Consider the following 23,681-nt stretch of genomic DNA (forward strand, 5'->3'; position numbering starts at 1 on the left):
CCCCCCCCCCCCCCCACACACACACACACACTCCGTTACCCAAACATAAGTCTATAAAGTTAAAGATACAACTGGCTAACAGACTCTTCCTCTGATTATGGTCTGCCAAGGGTGCCTGTTTTACTACTAATTTCATAGGACGTGGATGATAATCATCTGGTGGTTATGGGTATGGTAGCTTTAGGTCAGTATGTGAAAAACAATAATATTATTTCAACACTATGTCCAATAAAAACTTTAAAAGTGTTTTTGTAACTCACAGCATGAAAGTGAAAAAAATGCTCATTGCCAAAGGGTATCCCTGTTTGGTACTTCTGCCTGTCAGCTTGTTTTATAGTGCAGGTACCAACAGTCCAAAGGATGATAGGAATACCTCAACTTCCTTGTGTTTTTTTTTAGAGTAATACCACTGTGGCTCAGAAGACAGTTGGATTTGCCAACAATTTTAGCCTCATTCAATACAATGTTCTTCATTCAATGTTACATTTTAACAAGTTTTGGGTAAAACAAAATGATACAAGCTCTGTTTGTAGATATGTGTTTGAGTATTGTGTGTTGTTTATATTGCATATTGTTTTGCAGGCAGTATTTCTAGACAGTACCAATTCAATTGATGTTGATGATTTATTTAATTCACCAAATAAGGTATATCTACAGATCCAAAATGGAATCCAGGATGTAAAGGTAAGTCATACAGTGAGTCATTTATAAAAAAAAATGTACAGGAGCAGGAGACTCCCGGGGCGCCAGGGAGAGTTTGCTGTTTGGAGATCAGTGTCCCTGGTTAGCCGGTAACAAGGGACGCTGATCTCTCTGCAAGTGGCCGGAGCGAGCCGTAAGATCACGGCTGGCTCCCCCCAGCTTCCAGAAGCAGGCTGTCGGCCGGCCAGTGGCCGGCCGCTCGGCCAGCTTTGCTTTCAGCACGGTTCAGCCGAGCCGATGCATATGCTTTCAGCTCGACTGAGCCGCTCGGCCACGTTCGGGAGCTGTACGGGCTATAGTGAATAGCCCGTACAGCACCCCTTCGGTTCTACTGAACCGAAGGGGTCCTGGGGCCGAAGCTAGCCGAAGGATCGGCCCAAGCTATGGATAGATCCTTCGGCAGCTTCGTGAATAGACCCCATAGACTTGTGGAATGGGGCAGCCAGAATGCGGACCCACCCATTCTCTTCCACAGCCTGCACTCTAGTCCCAATAGTGGAATTTTATGATCAACCTCTTAAAGTATGACTGACCTATTTTCCACATCAAACTTCCCAGGAGCCCACAACCTCCCCAATTTGCATCTACCATCCACCCCCTTGTCTGCCATTTTAGACTTTTATCTAATACAAGTGTGTGGTATGCCATTCAAAACTTGTTATGCAACAAGAGGTTTACGTGGTACATACTTAAAAGAGAACTATGGGGTAAGTGTTTTTCCCCATAGTTCTCTTAAGGGTCACAAGTACATATACTAGCATCCTCCCGTGACCCAAAGCTCAGTATATCGTAAGTTACAGCTCGCTGTATACTGAGACCGCCAAAAGATACAACTGGCTAACAGACTCTTCCTCTGATTATGGTCTGCCAAGGGTGCCTGTTTTACTACTAATTTCATAGGACGTGGATGATAATCATCTGGTGGTTATGGGTATGGTAGCTTTAGGTCAGTATGTGAAAAACAATAATATTATTTCAACACTATGTCCAATAAAAACTTTAAAAGTGTTTTTGTAACTCACAGCATGAAAGTGAAAAAAATGCTCATTGCCAAAGGGTATCCCTGTTTGGTACTTCTGCCTGTCAGCTTGTTTTATAGTGCAGGTACCAACAGTCCAAAGGATGATAGGAATACCTCAACTTCCTTGTTTTTTTTTAGAGTAATACCACTGTGGCTCAGAAGACAGTTGGATTTGCCAACAATTTTAGCCTCATTCAATACAATGTTCTTCATTCAATGTTACATTTTAACAAGTTTTGGGTAAAACAAAATGATACAAGCTCTGTTTGTAGATATGTGTTTGAGTATTGTGTGTTGTTTATATTGCATATTGTTTTGCAGGCAGTATTTCTAGACAGTACCAATTCAATTGATGTTGATGATTTATTTAATTCACCAAATAAGGTATATCTACAGATCCAAAATGGAATCCAGGATGTAAAGGTAAGTCATACAGTGAGTCATTTATAAAAAAAAATGTACAGGAGCAGGAGACTCCCGGGGCGCCAGGGAGAGTTTGCTGTTTGGAGATCAGTGTCCCTGGTTAGCCGGTAACAAGGGACGCTGATCTCTCTGCAAGTGGCCGGAGCGAGCCGTAAGATCACGGCTGGCTCCCCCCAGCTTCCAGAAGCAGGCTGTCGGCCGGCCAGTGGCCGGCCGCTCGGCCAGCTTTGCTTTCAGCACGGTTCAGCCGAGCCGATGCATATGCTTTCAGCTCGACTGAGCCGCTCGGCCACGTTCGGGAGCTGTACGGGCTATAGTGAATAGCCCGTACAGCACCCCTTCGGTTCTACTGAACCGAAGGGGTCCTGGGGCCGAAGCTAGCCGAAGGATCGGCCCAAGCTATGGCTAGATCCTTCGGCAGCTTCGTGAATAGACCCCATAGACTTGTGGAATGGGGCAGCCAGAATGCGGACCCACCCATTCTCTTCCACAGCCTGCACTCTAGTCCCAATAGTGGAATTTTATGATCAACCTCTTAAAGTATGACTGACCTATTTTCCACATCAAACTTCCCAGGAGCCCACAACCTCCCCAATTTGCATCTACCATCCACCCCCTTGTCTGCCATTTTAGACTTTTATCTAATACAAGTGTGTGGTATGCCATTCAAAACTTGTTATGCAACAAGAGGTTTACGTGGTACATACTTAAAAGAGAACTATGGGGTAAGTGTTTTTCCCCATAGTTCTCTTAAGGGTCACAAGTACATATACTAGCATCCTCCCGTGACCCAAAGCTCAGTATATCGTAAGTTACAGCTCGCTGTATACTGAGACCGCCGCAGCTGGGACGGATCCCAACACTGCTGTCGAGATCCACCCAGCTGTGTGAATGACAGCTGGCTCTGCCTACCTAGAGGCAGAGCCAGCTGTACCTGCCCCCTGCCCCGTCCGTTCCTTCAGTCAGCGCTGGAGTATCGGAGCGGGGAGGGGGGAACCCCCGTGGGGAGCTGTGACTGAGAGTCACTGCTCTCTGCAGGGACATGATCGAGAAGTGAGCAAGCGATGGTGTGCGTTCGCTCACTTCCCGATCTATTGAGCCGACTTATGACAGTTTTATTGTCATCCGTCGGCTCGAACTATGAGGATGAGTGATTTTCACTCACCTCATAGTTCTCCTTTAACCATCCAGCTGAAATGGTTACCCAACCAGTTTCACTACTCGCGGTGGCTACTTCAATGCATGGATCAACTTTCATACATTAATTCTTTCTAAATAGAAGTGTGTATGTGGCATGTTATGGACTGCCCCCATCCCTCCTATGCATTACACATAGTGGTATGGAATCATGACCCTATTTCCTGCATGCCTACATAAGTCAGCTGTCACATTGATACAGGAGGGGTGAACTAAAACTTGTTTTGAACACACTGTAACTATTATAAGTCAAAGGCAAATATTCATATGACAGTGTTCCTTTTTTTAATATAAAAATAAAATAATACTGTACATTTATATTTAAGAAAGGCGAGCTGCGACTCACTGAAACATTGGTGCAATATAGTTATTATATTGTCCTCCTTGTTCACCTCTGAAAGCCCTTTGAGTGCCAGCAATACCATTTTTGTTTTGTGTGAAACACCAAGGCATTTACCTTGAATATATATTCTCAAAACAAAACCCACAACAACCACCCATCATGGTGGACATGAATAATCTCAATTCCCAGCAAGTTCCATAAAAGGGAAATTATTCAAAATACCTCGCCAACCAAAATAACATCCTATATAAAGGGACTAAAACTAAATGTGTAATTTAAGTCAGGTGTAAAAGAGTTTTCTTTTAATTTCTAATGTGGTACAAATTCAGGCGCTTCTTATGTGTGACACTTTTTTACCTTCTGGAGCTATGGCTGCATCAAATTCATTAAACAATACCGCCATATCAGTGATAAGAAATGTAGAGGTAAATAAGACTGCTTCCGTGTTGGAGTAAGTTTTGTCACAAGTGTAAGTATTGTGTCACAGACAAAATTCTGTCTGAGGCAATTCTGCCTCAGATTCATTTACACTGTATCGACAGTTATATGAATCTGTTGTAAGCTGTGCCATTTGTTGCATGGCCAGGAGACATATTTCTAATGAGTGTCTATGATACGCTTGATGAATTTCAGGGAATACGCATATTCTGTTTAAGTTAGTCTTTTTTTTCAAACAATTTTTATTTGATTTTCTTCCATATAAAACTACAAAATAAAATGAAACAAACATACTATCTGCAGGTTACAGAAAGGTGCATATCTGTATCTATTATACATCATACATGTAAGCTGCGTTAGGGTACCTGTGCTTTCCGCTCCCCTGTCAAACAACTGCATATCAGGCACAAACATTGTGGATTTACTGGCTCTATTAGGAGCTAGAGCTAGACCGAGTATCTTGCTGGTATGAGGTAAGTTAATCCTGCACCAGTCGCAAACTCCCCAGAGCATTCGACACCTCTGCCTCTAAATACCATTTAGTATATCTAAAGGGCTCAACCAGGTGGTTTATTTCCAATACCGTTAAGGTTTTCACAATTAAATGTTTCCATCTTTTGAAGAAGGATGAGGCCTGTTTATCCTTGTGCATTTCGGCCTCTAGTCTTTCCTTGGCCATTAACGCCGTCAAGTCCTTGATGATTTCCTATATCTTGGGGGCTGATGGGGCGTTCCAGTGTCTCGTGAGACATCTCCTAGCCACCAGGAGACAGATGTGCACCCAGTCCATTCCTTTGTATTTGGTCTGGCCTCGATGGTTGGCAGAAAGGTCCAGGTAACCAAAGAGACACAGTGAGTATTCCAGGTCAGGCTTCCATGAAACAATCGTATTGATATATGCAAGAACTTGGTTCCAAAAGTTCGAAATCTCTGGACACCCCCAGAAGCAATGGTGTAAGGTCGGGCGTTGGAGTCCGCATTTAGGACAGATTGATATTGGTGGGCTTGGTGAGGAGGTCGTCGTTGCTGGAATGAAGTAGGGTACGTAGGCTCGATGTATGATCTTAAATTGGGTCTCCCTCCAAACTTCGTTAGTTATTAGTGATCTCGTCTATGTATACCCCTCGAGGATTTTAGGTAATAATTCTGGGTCATTGAAGTCTCTACACCATCCTTTCACACTTGACCCTGAGAGGGGAGGTATACATAGTGTTTGTAGTTTTGGGTATAGTTCCGAGATAGAATACGTTTTGTTCGATACAAGTACGTCCAGAATTGAGGATGAGAAAAGAGATCTCGGCGTTCCCCCGAGACTGCACCATGCGGTCTTTAGCTGTAGGTAGTGTAAAAAGTCCTGGGGGGGATACAATACTGTTGTATCAGGTCTTTGAGAGAGTAAGGGGCGAAAGTTTGAGGGTCAAATAACTGTTTCCAGTAATAGAGGGCCTTTTCCTTCCATTTGTGGAAAGCTGAGTAATCCAAGCCTTGAGCGAATGAGGGGTGCCCCATGATGGGACAATGTGCGGACATATATAAAGGGAGTTTAAGAGATTTCCTGACCTCTCGCCAAACAGTAATTGTGTCCCTAATCAGGGAGATGTGTCGAATGCGCTGGGGTAAGGAGGAGAGTTTGCAGTGGAGCACCGCCCTAAGATCCCATGGGTTGATTAACTCCGTCTCCAATTTGGTATTCGAATACATTTCACTCTCAGATAACCAGTCTAGGGCATGACGGAGTAAACAAGCCATATTGTACAATTTGATATTCGGGAGGTTGGTTCCCCCCTCGCCCTTCGGGAGCCAGAGTTTCTTAAACGAAATTCTCGGCCGTTTCGCTTGCCAAATGAACGTCGACATGGCTTTGTTTAGGCAAGAGATATCGGTAGTCCTTAACAGTAAGGGGAGAGTTTGCAGTGGGTATAGCAACCTTGCAAAACTCATCATTTTAATGAGGTGAATTCTCCCGAAGAGCGATAAGGGAAGGTCCCTCCACATGTCCAGTTCCTTGCAAATTCTTTGTATAAGCGGGGGGTAGTTGAGATGGTAAATAGAAGAAGGAGTCCTTCCCACCTTTATACCCAGATAAGTTATGTGCTGCTGTGCCACCCTCATGACTCCCTGTCCATCTATCCCTATCGTCCCTGACAGGGGGAGGATTTCGCTTTTCAGGAAATGTATCCGGAGACCCGAGAACGTTTTAAAGTGGTCTAACAGAGTTCTAATGGATAAGAAGTCTTCAGTTGGGCGGGAGGTGAATAACAGGACATCGTTAGCAAACATTGCCAGTCGAAGCTCCGCTTTGCCCACCTTAATCCCATGGATAGTGTCCGAGTGCGCGATGTGAGCTGCTAGCGGTTCTAGGGACAGGTTGAACAGTAGGGGGGACAGAGGACAGCCCTGTCTCGTTCCTTTTTCCAAAATAATAGGTCCGGACAATGCTGCCTGGGTCAGTATCCGTGCGATCGGGGAGGTGTACATTTGTTCAAAGAAGTTGACCACTCTTCCCCTAAAGCCAAATTCTGTGAGTACCCTGAACAACCATCTCAGGTTTACATTGTCAAACGCCTTCTCGGCATCAAGAGTGATGATGGCAGACTCCAATAATGGGTTAGAGCGAGCCTGCTCCAGTGCCACCAGTACTTTACGTATGTTTGTCACTCCCGAGCGACCCTTGACAAATCCCACCTGCGACGGCTGAATCAGGGTTGGTAAGATATCAGCCAGTCTGTTCGCCACTATTTTAGAGAGGATCTTGGCGTCTATGTTTAGGAGTGATATAGGTCTATACGAACTGGGATCCGTAGGATCCTTACCCTCCTTGGGTAGCAGTTTTATGTATGCCTCTTTTCCCGTTATTGGATACATGGAGCCTCCCCACACCGAGGAGTACATGGTGTGTAGAGATTCTACAATCTCTGTCTGTAGGATTTTAAAGAACTCTGCTGTATACCCGTCAGGTCCCGGGGCTTTGCCCGCGCCTAGGCATTTGATGACCGAGGCTATTTCCTCCTGAGATATGTCTGCATTCAGAGAATGCAATTGGTCCTGGGATAGGCTCGGTAAGTTCACTGAGGACAAGAAGCAGTCTGCCGCCTCATTGTCAAATGAGTCAGCAGAATAAAGGGTTCTGTAAAGATTTTCCAATATTTTATTTATTTGCATCGGGTCCTGTGTCAAGATACCTGTCGGCTGTTGGAGGCTGGGGATGTGAGTGGGACGAAAGCGGCCTTTCGCTAGTCTGGCTAAAAGTTTGCCCGCTTTATTTCCATACTTGTGGAGCTGAAGTGCGTAGTGAGAGGAGCTGGATTGCTCCTGTCTGTGTGCCCACAAATCGAATTGCGTCTTGGCATTTGTCCATGCCGTACGGTTTTGGGCAGAGGCATCCGATGCTAGCTCCCTTCTCGCTTCGCGCAGCGCTATACTCGCTGTCATGTAACCTTGCATAGTGCGCTTTTTGTAAGGTGCTACATAGGCCATTATTTTCCCCCTCATGTAAGCCTTTGCTGTTTCCCAGAATAGGGTTGGCTGGGATACATGTTGGTTGTTATAGGACGAGTAATCTCTCCATGAGGAAATCAGGAATTGCCGAAAGTCGTCCTGTGAGCTTAGATAAGAGGGAAAACGCCACATGTGTGCATTAGTAACTCGCGGGGCAGCGTGAATCGTGAGCGAGATGGGTGCATGATCCAAGATTACTATGTCATGTATTTCTGATTCAGTGGCTCGGGGCAATAGGTCCGATGAGCAAAAACAATAGTCTAGGCGCGCCATGCTATCATGTACTAGGGACATGTCCAGGGGGTGTGCCAGTCGCCAAATATCTTGTAATTTGAGAGCCTCGAGCATAGTGGCCAGCATAGATTGTCGAGCGAGCTCATGTCGTCAGGGTCCATACCCTGCACTCAACCTCCGTGAGCAGCGGGGTGGATTGGCGGGAGCCGTCGGGGCCGTATCGGTAAGCCGTATCAAGGGGGAGCGCCGTCTCCCTGCTGCTCCTCACATGGGCTGGAACCGGAAGTCTAAGTTAGTCTTTATAGTAATGGTATTAGCCTCCTTACAGCATTAAAGATTCCATTCCCTTAGGCTAACACTTTCCCATACTGTGACTGGAGTAGATTTTTTATTAATGGTTTGAACATTTTCAAAGGAGCAGGTGGGATTAACAAATTTCAAACAGCAAATTCGTTTTTTTAAATTTAACTTTGTGACATTGATTTACCATAAATACAGTACATCATCTATAATAATCCAAGCTTTTTTTAAAGATTAACAGAGGAGCTCTGTGCACCTCTAATTTATTTTTAACTTTTTTATCACTTTTTTTTATACATTTTTAATTTTACTATCTTTTACTTTTTATAATTTGTATTATTATTTTTTACTTATTTTTTCATAAATGTTTATTTATTTGATAATTTATCAATTTTTTTTCACTTAACTTTATTGCTATCACACAAGAGCTAACAGGCACCATGTGTGATAGCATTTGGAGGTGACAGGTTCTCCTTATTGAATCTGTCACCCTCAATACAGGAGTTCTAGCACAGCACTGTGCTAGAACTCATGTGACAGTTGAGAGGAAGGGCTGCGGGTGCAGCTCTCCCCTCACTGTCTACTCAACCCGGCGTGAAGGGTGGGGGGAGGGGGGCGGGACCTTTCTGAAGGGGGGCAGGAACTTACCTGCCTCTCCTCTGCTCGGAGAGGCGGCTCTGATATGCACATTGCCTGCTGGGAATTGGAGTTCCCTGACAGGCCTCACCCCCTGACAGGCCACACCCCCGCAGCGCTACATCTTCTATTCTTCACCACTGCCGCAAAAGACACTGCGGGCGGCAGCGGTGAAGACCGCAGCGCCGCAGGCAGCATGAGTAGGTGCGAGCGGCGGGCCTCCCCTTCTCTCTGGGCCCCCCCCGAACAGGCGGAACACCTGGTCCCGGTCGCAAGTGCGACCGCTGCGACCCTGGTAGTTCCGCCAGTGCAGATTAATAATTACATATAAATACTGTATATGTGCCAATTCAAATATACTTATTTACATTTTCTCTTTTTCTTCTTTTTATGTAGGTTGGAACTCCATTTAAGCTTGATGTAAAGAGCAACATACATTTGGATGCAATAAAATATCTGGTAATTTAGCTTGAGTTGTGCAAAATAAATTAATTAAAGTGAAATTTGAAAAGAAATATAACTCCCGTTTTGATTTAGGCTTTCCACTTAGTAATAATATGAAGGGGTAGAAACCTCCCATTGCCCTCCAGTAAAAAACATTGGGACCTCTGTTCTACTATTGCTAATCCTAGCCATGAGTCAGATAAGCAAACTTTGCCAGCAGTGGTGTATTTAAGGGTCTACCTAACAGGATATACTATGAATGGGTTGTATAGGTAGACACTACAAATTTTGCTGATCTGACATATCATACCTGACAGTGTGACACCAGCATGACATGGCGATGCCATTGACCCACACAGAATTTAGCTTCCTGTCCTGAAAAAAGTGGTAAAGAACCACTATATCATTATAATTGTGATGAACCCTTTTAACTGCTAAAGTTGTAGAACATATGCCTAATTCAACTTAGATGATTTAATTTTAATTTATGGCCTGTACACTAAAGGTAGAAGTGATCTGGGAAGCTGCATAAGAGCTGCATGAGGAGGGCATAAAATAAAAGCTCAGAGAATGAACCATACACTGAGTGGCCAGATTATTATGACTACCCCATCAGTACTTTGTTGGGCCACGAGATGACTTTGTTGGGCCGCCTCCTGACTCCATGAGATGTTGAAAGGTGATGCAAGGAGTCTGACACTGCACTGTTGTCCTTCTGTTGTCTTGTACAAGTCTTGCCACTTTCCGTTCTGCCCTAACATTGACTAGTCGCTGACGGCCACAATTCGCACGTTCAGACCCAGATTTTCGGCTGACAGTCCAGTCTTTAAACACTTTAACAACAGCTGGTCTTGAACATTTACCGAATTCTGCTGTTTTGCTGATACTCGCTCCATGGCTCCGAGCGCCAACAATCATCCCACATTCAAAGGCTGTTAAATTGCATTGTTTACCCATATCTTCAGAAAAAAATCACTTCTACTGTCGTGGTAAACAACCTGCTTCCCTATTTATAATGGTCTGGCCCTCTAGCAACTTCAGCACGAAATTATAGCTAATTATAGCTAATTTGCCTACAAACGTCAGGTGGTCATAATATTCTGGCCACTCAGTGTAGATTCTCAATAAATAAAAGGGCTTTCAAAAGTTAAAGTAAACCTGTCATGAGAGAAACATGGAGGGTGCCATTCCTGACCTCTGCTTTTGAAAATTATCTGCTTTATAGAATCCCACTTATTATACTAGTATAACTAGAAAAGTGATATATGTGCGTTTGTTACTAGTATAACTAGAAAATCCATGTAAACCAAGGCGAGTCTTTTCTTTTACAATAGTTTTTTCTTCTCTTCGTCAGGTTATGTCCCGGGGTCAGATAGTACATGTTGGTAAGGAAAATAGTATGTCATTAACACTGAATCCTCAAAGCTCATGGACTCCGGAGGCATGTTTAGTTGTTTACAATACCTTGGGTGACGGCACGGTTGTTAATGATGTTACCACTCTCTCTGTTCACCCTGACTTTGAAAACAAGGTAATGCTTTTTCTGTTGTAATTCACTGTGTGTACTATTTAATGTCTGCTGTAGTGAAGAAAAGGTATTACCATAACTAAAAATCATAATTTAAAGTGTATATACAGCCACATTTTTTTACATTTTGCATAGCCTTGGGAAGTATTATCATCCTCTCTATATGTTCTAGTGACTATTATCACTGAGACTGAAAGCAAGGGGAAATCCAAAATTTTGAGTTGTATCAGAAACAGAAATACAGTTGAAATCTTGCAATTGTTCACTTTTTATGTGATGAATATCTAAGACTGCTAAGAGTGCTAAAGGTCCTTCACCAATTTCTTCTCAATTTTGGTTGTATTCTTGCTCTTTTTCAGCCAGATGTTTGTTGTAGATTGCTGATTTGCTCCTCTAGGTAAAGCAATGAACACTAGTAATTGGGTCCTTCCTGTTTGCAGAGTACCCAGCAGATCCTTCTTGCACTCTGTCCCCCCAGATTTTGGGTCCTTTGTGCAACCATATGCAATCATTGTGTAACCATTGTGAAACAATTGTAAATGGGTCAGTGGACAAGTGCTACTTATGTTATTGATGCAAGTCATGATTTCATTACTAGCCCACTTAATACTTTAGACCTAGAAAAAATAATGCAACCTACAAAATGAAACGGAGACTTGATTTGCCTGATTATGAGCAGAGCAGATTCAATCAGCTCATATCATGGAAGGAGACCTAGGGATTGATTTACTAGTAAAGGGTGTTCACTTTCAAAAGAATTTTCACTTTGCAAGTGAAAATTATGCTTTAGCTTAGCAATAGTGGTGAAAAGTTCAGTTTGCAAAGAATACCCAATCATGTGCAAGGATACATTGAAAACCCCCCCCAGTATTTTTGCTTACATATGATTGGATGATGGATGTCAGCAGAGCTGCACCTCATTCATTAAGCTAAGGGGAAATTTCCTTGCAAAGCAAACAGCCTATTTGCCTTTAGTAGAACAACTACAAAATATCACAAATTTTATATCCCTGTTAGAAAGCCGAAAGTTATTGATAAGGATCATCATTTTAATAGTAAAATTAGGAATGTATTAGTACATTATGTCACATTGTAATACCAAACATTTCAACATTTCCTTCTCTGAAATAACCATATTGCAGATTTCTGTTTCCTGGAATAAAGAAAAAGCAAGCCCATCAGATAGTGTATCACTAAAGATCAACGTGACTGAGTCTAATTCTTTGGTTGGGCTTTCAGTTGTGGACAAAAGTGTGAAGTTACTTGGAGACAGGCAAGAAATTACTACAAAACGTGTGAGTTCATATTGCTTTGCATTTATAGTGGGTTACTTTTTTTTACTAAGCTATCATTACAAGCTTATTCAACATTTTTTACAGTATAGGCAATAAGTACTAAACACAGGATGGTTATACTTTTAAAATCATTAGAAACTCTAAGAATAAAGTATTTTTGACTTAACTTATTTGAATATTAGGTACCGACTAATAATTAAAGTATACTGTTTATGTCTACACATTTATACCAGTTTGCCACTATTTGTTAATTTGTTCTCAATGAGAACTTAGTTGACCCTCGATCTGTCAAAAAGTGGTAGCTACTGGTAGCTAAACAACTGAACTTTTCTACAAAAAAAATACCAGATTGGTACTAATGGACAACAGGTTCTTTTGTATCACAAGTGCCCATGCGAGTGTTGTGTAATTGCAAGTAAAGTTATGTGCAGTTTAACTAACCATTTACTAGTTAATTCATTCAATAGCAAACATTGTTCTCACAATGTTTTCTTTTGAATAAAACAATTTAGGCTGACAGTGTGGTAACTGGATTGTCGAAATTACCCTTAATTATGCATACCAGTTAATATAATTAGTGTTTGAGATTCAGTTATTGGTTTTGAATTCTTGAATTGATGTGTGGTTAGTCCCAGCCAAGATGGTAATCTGCTAGATAGGAAGTAATGCCACACTTCCTCTGGCAGCACAGGACTGATTCGGGTTCTAGAGGTGTAAATGGAGTTCATGAAGCAAGCAGTGATTGGACAAACAGGCCCATAACATTGGGACAAATGCCTTCTTCTCTTTGGATGTGTTTTTACCTATTAGACATCTTTATGCAATTGTGGATGGTGTATATATCTATAGGAAACATATCCCACTGCAATGTACCGCTTTTTGTATCATTTCTACTAAAAGCTACCAATAACTGCTACTATGTCTGTGAAGGTTCTCATTCATCCAGGTCATGGTATATCTGTAAAAAATAAGTCAAGGCAACTGGCCATTTGCCTTGACTTATTTCTTACAGAAATAACTGCTGCTGCACATTTTGGCTTCTGTGTAGTTAAAAATGCTTTGTTTGCCCACAATTACCATTGCACTGGAATTGTATTTACTATTGTATCTTGTTAGTTGAATATGTTTTACTCATGTTGCTGTGTGCCATAGGTTTAGTCATGTTTTCTGATTGTAACATGCTACTATGTTGCAGAATCATGCATATTGTGTAGAAATTGGGTTGCATTGTGCAATATCATTGCAATATATTGCTAGTCATATACCTATTTTCTAATTATTAAATGCATATATTTGAAAATATAAAAGTAATCACAGTTCGATATACTTGAGCTCAATAAATACACTATCTAGTGGTTGTGTGTGTGTGTGTGTGTGTGGTACCACTACAATTAGCACCTACTTATATATATTTTTTCTGTTTTGCTTCTTTGATGTACTCACTCCATGTTTGTCTTTAAATGTTACATGTATTGTTGGTAAAGACAATGGGTAAGGATCTTTATCGGTCTTCCAACTCAAGAATTCCTGCATTGTGAACTACCTTTTCAGGCAATTGTGGGATTGAGATTAGGTTGTTATTGTTTTGAAATAGATGTCCTTTTTTTTTTTTTGCTTTCTGATGATAAATGCCATATAGACCAATACACCTGCAGCCCTCTTCCAATGGGGTTTCCATCCTGAATGCCTAAATGTTGTCATGCAAGGATGTAGGAGTGTACACATTCTCATTGGTTTTTTTTGTTTTAATTTTACAATAAAATTGCAAGTTGACCTGATCGATGATCAGGTCATCGATAATAATAAAAGCAAGAATGTCAGATTTATATTGCATTGTGTTTGAGTGTAAAGTCCTGACCTCATGAGATGAATGACTAGACTTTTTTTTTTGTTTGCTACCACTGCTTTTAAATTTAAGAACAATGTACAGAAAATTCAGAAAATGCAATGTGTTCTCAGAAGCCCCTATTAACATGGACTATTTTATTTTACTTTCTTCATTTTACTCAGATATCAGAAGATTTGAAAGATTACAGCACAGTTCATCCAAGACGTATCACTGATCCATACCAAGTTTTTGAGGTAATTATTAAATCTCTGAATTAAATAGTTAATGAAACATAGGGGTCTATTCACAAAGCTGCCGAAGGATCTGGCAGTAGCTTCGGCCGATCCTTAGTTTTCCTCTCAAAGCGTTCCTGTCACTGTGGCAACTGCTTCCATCATTTTTGTCATGGGACAGGAAGTGAGGATTTCCCCAGTGTGGGTACAGGCAGATATGAAAATCTAGTAGAAATTTTAAGTCTGATACATACTATCCAAAACTGAACAGATAAAGTAACACAGGCAAACCTTCTGTTACATGCAGCTTATGTGCTGGCATTTATTCTTACCTGGAGTTAAGCTTGAATGCTTAGTAAGATATATAAGTGGTATAAAGAAAACCTTATCGTAACTTTTTCCATTTTCAGAGATGTAATATTGGTGTGCTCACTGATGCCATCCTTAAAATGGAAGAGGCAAATGATGAATGTAAGTACGTTTGGTTAAATATTACTGACAGTTATTTATTTCCTCACTATAATGAAAACAATTGCAATTATGCAGGTTTACAAATATCTTCAAACACTGCTGATCCATCTGATGTAATGATTTTTCCCTTCTCTCATTAAGTTAACTGTAAAATGGGTCATTTGGGTCCCTTGAGAGACACTTGAGAGACTTTAACATTCTAACATTTGCACTGGGGTTTCTCCAGCCAGCCACTACATCACTACTGAGTCCTAAAGTGACATAGAGACCTTGCAAAAATACAGCTCAGAGATTTGCTTTGGTTGTTTATTTTTATTAAGACTGTATATTAGACATGTGCGATGTGATTCGTTTCATTCCGAATCAAAATTCCGAGATTCAGATGTATCCAAATTCTGAATTACAGGTGTAACGAATGCAAACAAATCAGAATTTCCGATTCCGAATTTCTGATTCGTTTTTTTGGACGAACTTTAGTTTTTTGGATGAAATTTCGTTGCAGCAAAGTGTCATTTGAGAACAAGAAACCTTTTTTTCCCTCTTAACCTCTCTGGCGGTATGATTATGTCAGGAATTTTGTACCAAAAGCGGTATATTGTTTTGCATGGAAATTTGGTGTTATCTGTTGTAGGCCTGTAATTCTTAAATTGCAGGGAAAAGGTGAGTGTCACTTTTTACTGCAGCCCCGAGTCTGGCTCGGGGTTACCGCTCCTAGCATGGAAAATTCACCCCGAGCCAGACTCGGGATTACCGCCAGGGAGGTTAAATGTCACTTTGCTGCAACAAACGAACGAAAGGAAAATTAAACAAATTAGAAATGAAATTTTGTACGGATTTCCGCTAACGAATTTCATCTGAATACGAATTCCGAAATGAATTGACTTTCGGACCCGAATTCCGAAAAAAACGAAATAAAGCAAAATCCGAATCAAAACCAAACGAAACTAAACAAATTTTTTGCTGGTGCACATGTCTATATGTTCAGTTAAGTGTGGATTCATATAAGTGCTGCCCTAAGTGATATTTATACACCTGTAAGCACATTCCCTGTTTTAGAATGAAAACACTGCAATGCAATGATGCATAAAGCATTAGTATCTGAGACTGCTAGCCCATCCTCTTCCAGTATTTTGACTATAGTGAGAAATAGGAAGACTTTTTTTTGGATTGTAGCATTGACTTGCTATAAATAGTGCCCATTTGTGTACTGCTGCACGAACTTTATATTGGTTTGTCTAGTAGTGTATTGGCAACCCAAGGCAAACATCCACTCGGTACAGACTGGTCTAATTTGGTTCTGGTGAATTTATTTGGCTATCAATACTGATGGCACATACTGAGGCTGATTTACTAAAGGAGTTGAGACTGTTCACACAATAAACTGTGTAAATATGCACTTTAATTTTCCAATCATGTGCAGATGAAATAAGTTAACAGGGATTTACTATTCACATGATTGGATTACTGTGTGAACATTCTCAGCTCCTTTAATAAATAGGCCTCAATGTCTCCTAACACATCATATCAGACACTTAAGAGCTAGAATTATATGTGAACAGCAGTTATTTATAGTAACCGGTTTAAATGAATTGTTTCCTGATGTTAATACAGTAAATGTAAAACTTACTGGATGCTGCCTGTTTTCTTTAATTTACTAGATACTTATGCTCTTTTAGTGGCTGTAATAATTCAGCTTTATAGAGTCTATTCACATAAGGTGTGCTGCACACATTTTACAATTACCTTACATTAAAATTGTAAGCTAGATATATTTTAGCAAATGGTGCAGTATTTTAACATTCAATACCATTACTAGCTTCTACGTGGTGACAACTTTGAGTTTCTATATTGTTGGTTACTAAAGGAGTAGAGACTCTTAATGAAAAAAGTAAAGTTGTTTTGCCTAGTCTTTACAGTAAGTTATCGGTGAGGGCAAGACATTGAGCCAGATGGATTTATGAGAAATATAGACTTTCAGAAAATAAATTTCATTTTCATGTGAGATTATTATGAGACATATTAAGGAAGGCAGTTAAAATAACTTCTTGGTGACTAGACCCTCATGCTGTGATCTTTTTAGTTCAAGTTTAATTTTTGTTTCTAAAACCAAGCATGGTGTTGCATGTTTCAGAAGAATTGTGGCCAATTTGTACTGTTTTATTGGCATCTTCCGTTACCACATATGAATGAAATGAATGGAAAATTTCTGAAATACATCTTCAAGTGTAGTAAACAATATAGCTTGTCCCTTAACACTAGAGTTTTAAAATGATTTGCTTTAACTGTAAAATGCATCAATTTCTTGTTACAGTGGTTAAAGTTAATTATGATACATCACAGGACTTCCAGCCAACATGGCAATCTGCTGATTTTGGTAGCCCTCATGTTAGGTCCTATTTCCCTGAGACATGGATCTGGAAGAATATTAATATGGGGTAATGTAATGTGACACTGTTCTTGCTATATTACACATTTCCAAACTGGCATGTATTGAAACCACCACCTGCTCAATACTTTATGTGTAGATATGTAAAGGATGAATACATTTCTATAACTATTTCTATGCATATTGCAAAGCGTCCGTTACACGTATCATATAGAATTTGTGATAGTCTATATACCTTTAGGGTGTGTTTGCAGCACATATTGAGGAAAATGTATAAAAATCTACATACTGATAAATGGACATTTCCTATATGTTAAAATGGATGCAATACTGTCAAAACTGAGCTCCATGAATGCAAGATAAATACAGGGAAAAGATAAACAACAGACTGATGAGGTCATCTGTTATCTCTGGTATTATGCTTGCAACGTGCATTAAGAAAACTGTATATATGTATATATACACTGAGTGGCCAGATTATTATGACCACCTGACGTTTGTAGGCAAATAAGCTATAATTTTGCGCTGAAGTTGCTAGAGGGCCAGACCATTATAAATAGGGAAGCAGGTTGTTTACCACGACAGTAGAAGTGATTTTTTTCTGAAGATACGGGTAAACAACGCGATTTAACAGCCTTTGAACGTGAGGTGATGTATTTTAAATTATATACTTGTCAGAAAAAAATACAATTACTTTAGAAGATGTATACAAAAAGCACAAATGCTTGGTTTCAGTTTGCATAATCGAATTTCGGTCAGTACAAGTTGTGATTCATTTACTAAAGAAGTAGATAATCATCTCTCATTACATTGCATGTAAGCTGAATGATTTAGGTAAATTTGTATTCTCTTTAAATGCCCAATAATGTGCAGCAAAAAATGTGCATATTTCATTGCACATTGACTTATTTAGATGAAAACAACTGTACATGATTTACTAAGGGGTCTATTCACGAAGCTGCCGAAGGATCTGGCCGTAGCTTCGGCCGATCCTTCGGCTGGCTTCGGCCCCAGGACCCCTTCGGTTCAGGAGAACCGAGGGGGTGCTGTACGGGCTATTCACAATAGCCCGTACAGCTCCCGATCACGGCCGAGCAGCTCAGTCGAGCGCTGAGCCGTGCTGAAAGCCGATTTGTGAATAGACCCCTAAGTTAAGTGAACATTTAACTGCACCAGAAAATGTCACTGGAAAAAATGTACAACTGAACATACAAATATAGTAAAAGGTATAGAGCATGTAATAAATCTCGGCATTCAGAAGATAAAACAGTTATGCTTGGGGTTTTTTTTGTGCAATTTTTTACAGTACGTGATTGCTTTTTTTTTTTCTTCTTTTTCAGAAGTGATACAGAGTTGGAGTTAAGTACTGTTCTACCGGATACCATCACTACTTGGATAACAAATGCATTTGTGATTTCTGAGAATTTGGGATTTGGAATTTTAGAGTCTCCTGTGCAGGTATTCAACTTTTCAACAGGAAAATTATGATATGTGTGATGCAATTACAACATGCCCGGTTATTTGGCATTTACTGAGGACTAATTAGGACTAATTAGGACGAATATGACAGGGTTCACTATATAGTAACGCTCTTCACAGAGGCAAGGATACTTTAAGTTCGTATTTAGAGCGTAGAGATAAGCTTAACGATTTTTAAGATCGTACTTTAATAAAAGAAACGGTGCAGAAAATATACAGAAAAAGATTTTATAAAAAGAGACAAAATATATGTACAACAGCAAAACAGTCCTGGGTTTAGGAGTTCTGACAGAGTTCAGAGTTGTATAAGTAAAGGAGAAATCTGAAGGGCTCTTCTTCAAGCAAGCTTTTAGCAGATAATGTCCAAATAGTAAAGGGGAACTCTTCTGCGATGTTAAGACTTCTTAGTTCCTTAAAACAAGAGCCATTTCTAACTAGTTCAGCATCTTTTTGTCAGACCTTTAGGAGCCAGCCCCTAGGGCAGGGCTGGGGCTGGAAAGGTGGCGGAGGATAAACCTTTATTTAACACTATCCCGCCCAATTCCAAATTATGAAATGTAGCTTGATTTTGTAACCCAGGTTTATGACTTTTGGGTGAATGTGGGGTCACCTCCTCTACCAGACCTGCTTGTTTATATTAACTTGTCCACTTTATTTATTAAGGACAGCTATAAAAGCCCTACATTTGCTCTGTCTGAGGGACAAAATAATTCTATTTTTTAATATTCAGACTCAGACTCCCATTATCATCACACCTTGAACAAATAAAACTCTTTAAAAGCCAATTTACACTTTTGTATTGTGTTGCTGTGAGGAGACTGAACTAAGAAACATATAAACCTTCCAGAAACCTACCTTTGAGGTGTTGTTGCTTAGAAGGAAACTTGAGAGGCTTAGGTGAGCATCTGGCGAATCTTGGTACCTTAGTGAATGACACGGCTGACCAAGGATTAGCTGCTTGTAGATCTCTATTCAGAAAGAGGTTATTGCAGGGTATACCATGTGTCATTGTAGCTGAATGTATCAGCAGGCCAACAATATATACAACTGCATGCTTGGTCTGCTAATGTATGGATCTGCACTGACAAGGGATATGTGCGGCAGCAACCTTTGCTAATCCTACAGAACTCTAGAGGTATGAATGCATCTGCTGATGACTGTCAAGGTTGGAGTGTGGGGACACAAAGATCTTGGATATTCACACCCATGAAAGGGTGTGACATTATATGCAGTTGTGTTATAAAGAGCACCTCGTGCTTGTTGGTCAGGATGTTTTGAGATGTGGATTCTGAATATCCAGTTTGATAGACACTGAAAATGTACTATAAAAATAACTGCTATACTAAAGACTTCACAGCAGAATAGAGAACAAGGCGCTTTTACATAACACACAAGATGAAGAACAGACTCGAGCAGCAACAAAACATAGAGACGATATGACCTAGAACTGCAGGTGTTTAAAAATGACAACTCAATATAGCACAGAGATACTTTAGCATATTATGCTGTAATAAAGTTTTGTATTTATGATTAACAGCAGGATATCAGCATTTTTTCTATAAGTTTCCTTATCCCTCCTAATGCAGATATTTAACAGTGCTGTCATATGCTCTGTGAAGTTAAGATAGACCCCACTTGAGGGTTTACAATAATTACAAGCACAATAAGGCTCTGTGCCCAAAAATAAATAGCTTCTAACTTTGAGAGCGGGATTAAATATTGCAATCAGTTAGCTGGATGGAGAAAACCCCTAGTTAGTTTTCCTGTCAACCAACAGACCCACATGTAAAGATGACCTTAATCCTACAAGTCTATTTTCATGTACAGATCATTAGTACATACTCATTTTCTACACCTGGAACCCTAGTGAAGAAGAGCTAGATTTAGAATAAACATGGAAGCATATAAGTATTTTTCTGTATTTGTTAGATTGGAATGGCTGTCTACATACTTTGAGAATTACCACATATTTTCTTCTGGTCCTCTGTGTATTGTAATTTAGTGAGGTCCAATGGTCCTCCAACTAGATCTGAAAGAATACAACTTGAAATCTCCCTCCATAGAGCAAGTTATTCCTGCCACTGAAATCTTGTATTATGTATCATTCATGATGAAATATTATATTATGATTCATTCATTGAGTTTTGAAGTTGTATTATGTTTAACTACTGGGACAGAATTTAATTGTTTAAAGAGGAGCTGCAAAACCTAACTCAATCCCCTATTCCCCTGACATGTACATTCACACTTGTTTTGGCTTTAGTTCTCTTTTGGGTCACAGGAGTACATTTACTAATATACTCCTCTGACCCCAAACTCAGCATATAGCAGGCTACTGCCCGCTATATGCTGACAGAGCAGAGCTGCGCTGCAGAAAGAAATGATCCTGACAATATTGACAGGATCCATCCTGCTGCCTAGTTGACAGCTGTCTCCAACTCTCTAGAGCCAGAGCCACTGTGCCCACCCATCCGCTATCTGTCCCTCCAGTGAGTGCTGGGGCAATAGAAAGAGGGGAGGGGGAATCCCTGCAGGAGATCGCAAGCTGAGCAATTAACGGTTTGTGATTGCTTAGTTCTTGATTTGTAGAGCTGGTGTGTGATAGCTGCGATGTCACACGCTAGTTAAAGTATTGGGAATAGTACATTTTACTCCCCAAATACTTCTCTTTAATGCCTGTTTGCTAGTCTTGAATTGTTGACTTTGGGCCATTACCAAATGACACTTTTTTCCATCTGTATTACAGTAGTAAAGCAAAACGAAAACCCCACCACACTACATTTTTTGCTATGCTGCTTGCACTTCTTTAAAATATTTGCAAAAGTGTCCACATTGTTTGATAGCCATCTCCCATGTCTAACCACCTTTAATTTAGTGTTATGAAGGTCTCAGTGTTAAACGAGTGGCTTCAAAGAGAGGAGAAGGAAAACATCCCTGGAAGGGGTTTATTTTTGCCTAGAACACTTGTTTAAATTCTGTTTATTTTAAGGCTCATTTGCACATGTTCTAGTTAAGCACTGTTTTCAAACAGTGTAAACATGTTAAAGTACATTTAACAGTTCATATTTATTACCGGTTTTCATAAATGACCTAACAACAAAAATGTTTAAATTGGTCTAGCATTTGTCCCTGTTTTGTACATTGTTTTCATTTGTCTAGAAATTCCAGAATTCACTGTTCCCACATCAGGCATTGTCAAAGCAAGATCTACAAATTAAAGTAGGTTAAGGGAGAAGCCAATTAACCAGTTCTAAACATATCAGTACAACAGTTTTTGAAATTTCTTTATTAACTCATGTGAACAACTGCATATTTTTACTTACGCTTGAATTATTACATTTTCAGCTGGAATCCTTTCAGCCATTTTTTGTTTCCTTGAATCTTCCCAATTATGTCACCAGAGGAGAACAGTTTGTTTTGGAAGCTGTTGTTTTCAACTACTTGGAAGAAGATACTGAGGTAAACAGTAAAAAGGGTGTGTAGGAACATGTGCAGAAAATTGCAGTTGAAAACAATAACCAGTTGCGTTAAGGCCAGTTGTGTTTCTTTTTACATGTAAATATATTGTAACAAGGGCAGAGGCCTAAACCAGATCAAGGATCTTGTTAGTACCATGGTGATTCAGTGATGCAACCCCTATTTTTCTTGGTAACCTCATCTTGTCAACATCAGACACATTAAAGGATAACTATGAGGTGAGTGCTTTTCACTCATCCTCATAGTTCTAGCTGGCTCAGTAGATCGGGAAGTGAGCGAACACATACCGACGTTCGCTCACTTCTTGATCCTGTCACGGCTCTCTGCCGTGACAGAGGGACTGGATTCCTCCCTCCCTGCTCCAGCGCTGACTGGCGGAACGGACGGGGGAAGGGGGGGGAGGTACAGCTGGCAGATAGGCAGAGCCAGCTGTCACTCACACAGCTGGGCGGATCCAGACATAATTGTCGGGATCCGCTTCAGCTGCGGCGTCTCAGTATACCGCGAGCTGTAGCTCGCGGTATACTGAGCTTAGGGTGACGGGAGGACGCTAGTTTGTGTCCTCCCGTTACCCTAAGGAGAACTATGGGGAAAAGCCCTAACCCCATAGTTCTCCTTTAACTTAGTAAATTGGGGTATACACTGAACAAATTCCAAACAAACAAAATCAATTTTAGAATGTTCTTTCGACTTTCTAATAGTTGATGGGGTCGAATTGATGATCTATTTCAACTGTAGTGATGGAGAAATTCGAAGGAGCATTTTGGAAAATGTTCTCGATCTATCTAAATTCTAACAGTGAATGTGGTTTTCGTTCAGGAAACTCCATTTATTCCAAAAATGCATGTTAAATAAAACAAAAATCAAATGAAATTTGAAACAATGTTCATCAAGTCTCTGATGACATTATTGAACGTTCTGACGTTTTTTTTTATACAAGCATTCATTCGAAATTAATACCAGTTTATACCCTACTTAATCTGTCCAATAACTCTAAGGCCCTGGTTCCCTATATTGTGAAATGAGGTGAAGTGACTCTGGTCCTATTTTACTGTATTTAAAGATAAGGTGAAGTAACTCTGTACTCACTTCAAACATCCAATAATATTAGGAGAATTTGAAAAAACAAAACAAAAGAACAGCTCATCATGTTCCAAAGGTCTATTAGATGGTGAGAAGAGAAAAACTTTCCTGAACTTGTGCAATGATTTGCTGGATAGATTGTTCCCAACATACTGCTCACAGTATAAATCTGGAGTTTTCGGAAACATACTGGAAATCAGTGGCTAACAGCAACAATTATAAAAATACATTTCTCAAAGGCACCTTACAATATTGGGGAACGATAAACAACATTACTGATATGCTATCAAGGTATATCCAAATCCAGAAAACGAAAATGTAATATATTACAGCTTAAAAGTTCTTGGATGAGGTGGCTGCATTGTTTTTTTTTTTTTTTTTTTGGGGGGGGATTTTTTTCACCTAGTGATCCTGCAAGCAACACACGTCCTCTATTAGGGTGACAACACTTACTCACTGTACTGTATCTATGGAGGAACAGCGTTATCACCCTATACCTGCTATCCTGAGGTAGACTACAAATACCTGCACCTCATCTAATCTCCTTTACACAGATGGGAGGAGTTGTTTAGTTCACAGAAGACAGCTGGGAAAGCTGATAGCAGTGGTTTCAGTTCAGTACATAGTTATAAGTATAAATTAGCAAATCTGCCTGGGTTGGGTTC

The 23,681-nt window shown here is 40.2% G+C and overlaps 1 protein-coding gene across 1 annotated transcript in view; it reads left to right on the forward strand.

The window, feature by feature from the left end:
* Positions 1-23,681, forward strand: part of CD109 (CD109 molecule) — a 125,255-nt gene that overhangs the window by 40,850 nt on the left and 60,724 nt on the right. Inside the window, exons 11-19 of the mRNA XM_018558905.1 lie at positions 583-684; positions 9,189-9,251; positions 10,591-10,767; positions 11,907-12,059; positions 14,070-14,141; positions 14,531-14,591; positions 16,903-17,026; positions 18,318-18,435; positions 21,802-21,915. Of these exons, the coding sequence (XP_018414407.1) occupies positions 583-684; positions 9,189-9,251; positions 10,591-10,767; positions 11,907-12,059; positions 14,070-14,141; positions 14,531-14,591; positions 16,903-17,026; positions 18,318-18,435; positions 21,802-21,915 (984 nt within the window). The remainder of the gene's footprint in view (positions 1-582; positions 685-9,188; positions 9,252-10,590; positions 10,768-11,906; positions 12,060-14,069; positions 14,142-14,530; positions 14,592-16,902; positions 17,027-18,317; positions 18,436-21,801; positions 21,916-23,681) is intronic.

Source organism: Nanorana parkeri, unplaced genomic scaffold (genome assembly GCF_000935625.1).
Source record: "Nanorana parkeri isolate BGI_ZX_2015 unplaced genomic scaffold, ASM93562v1 scaffold368, whole genome shotgun sequence".
NCBI classification, from domain to species: domain Eukaryota; kingdom Metazoa; phylum Chordata; class Amphibia; order Anura; family Dicroglossidae; genus Nanorana; species Nanorana parkeri.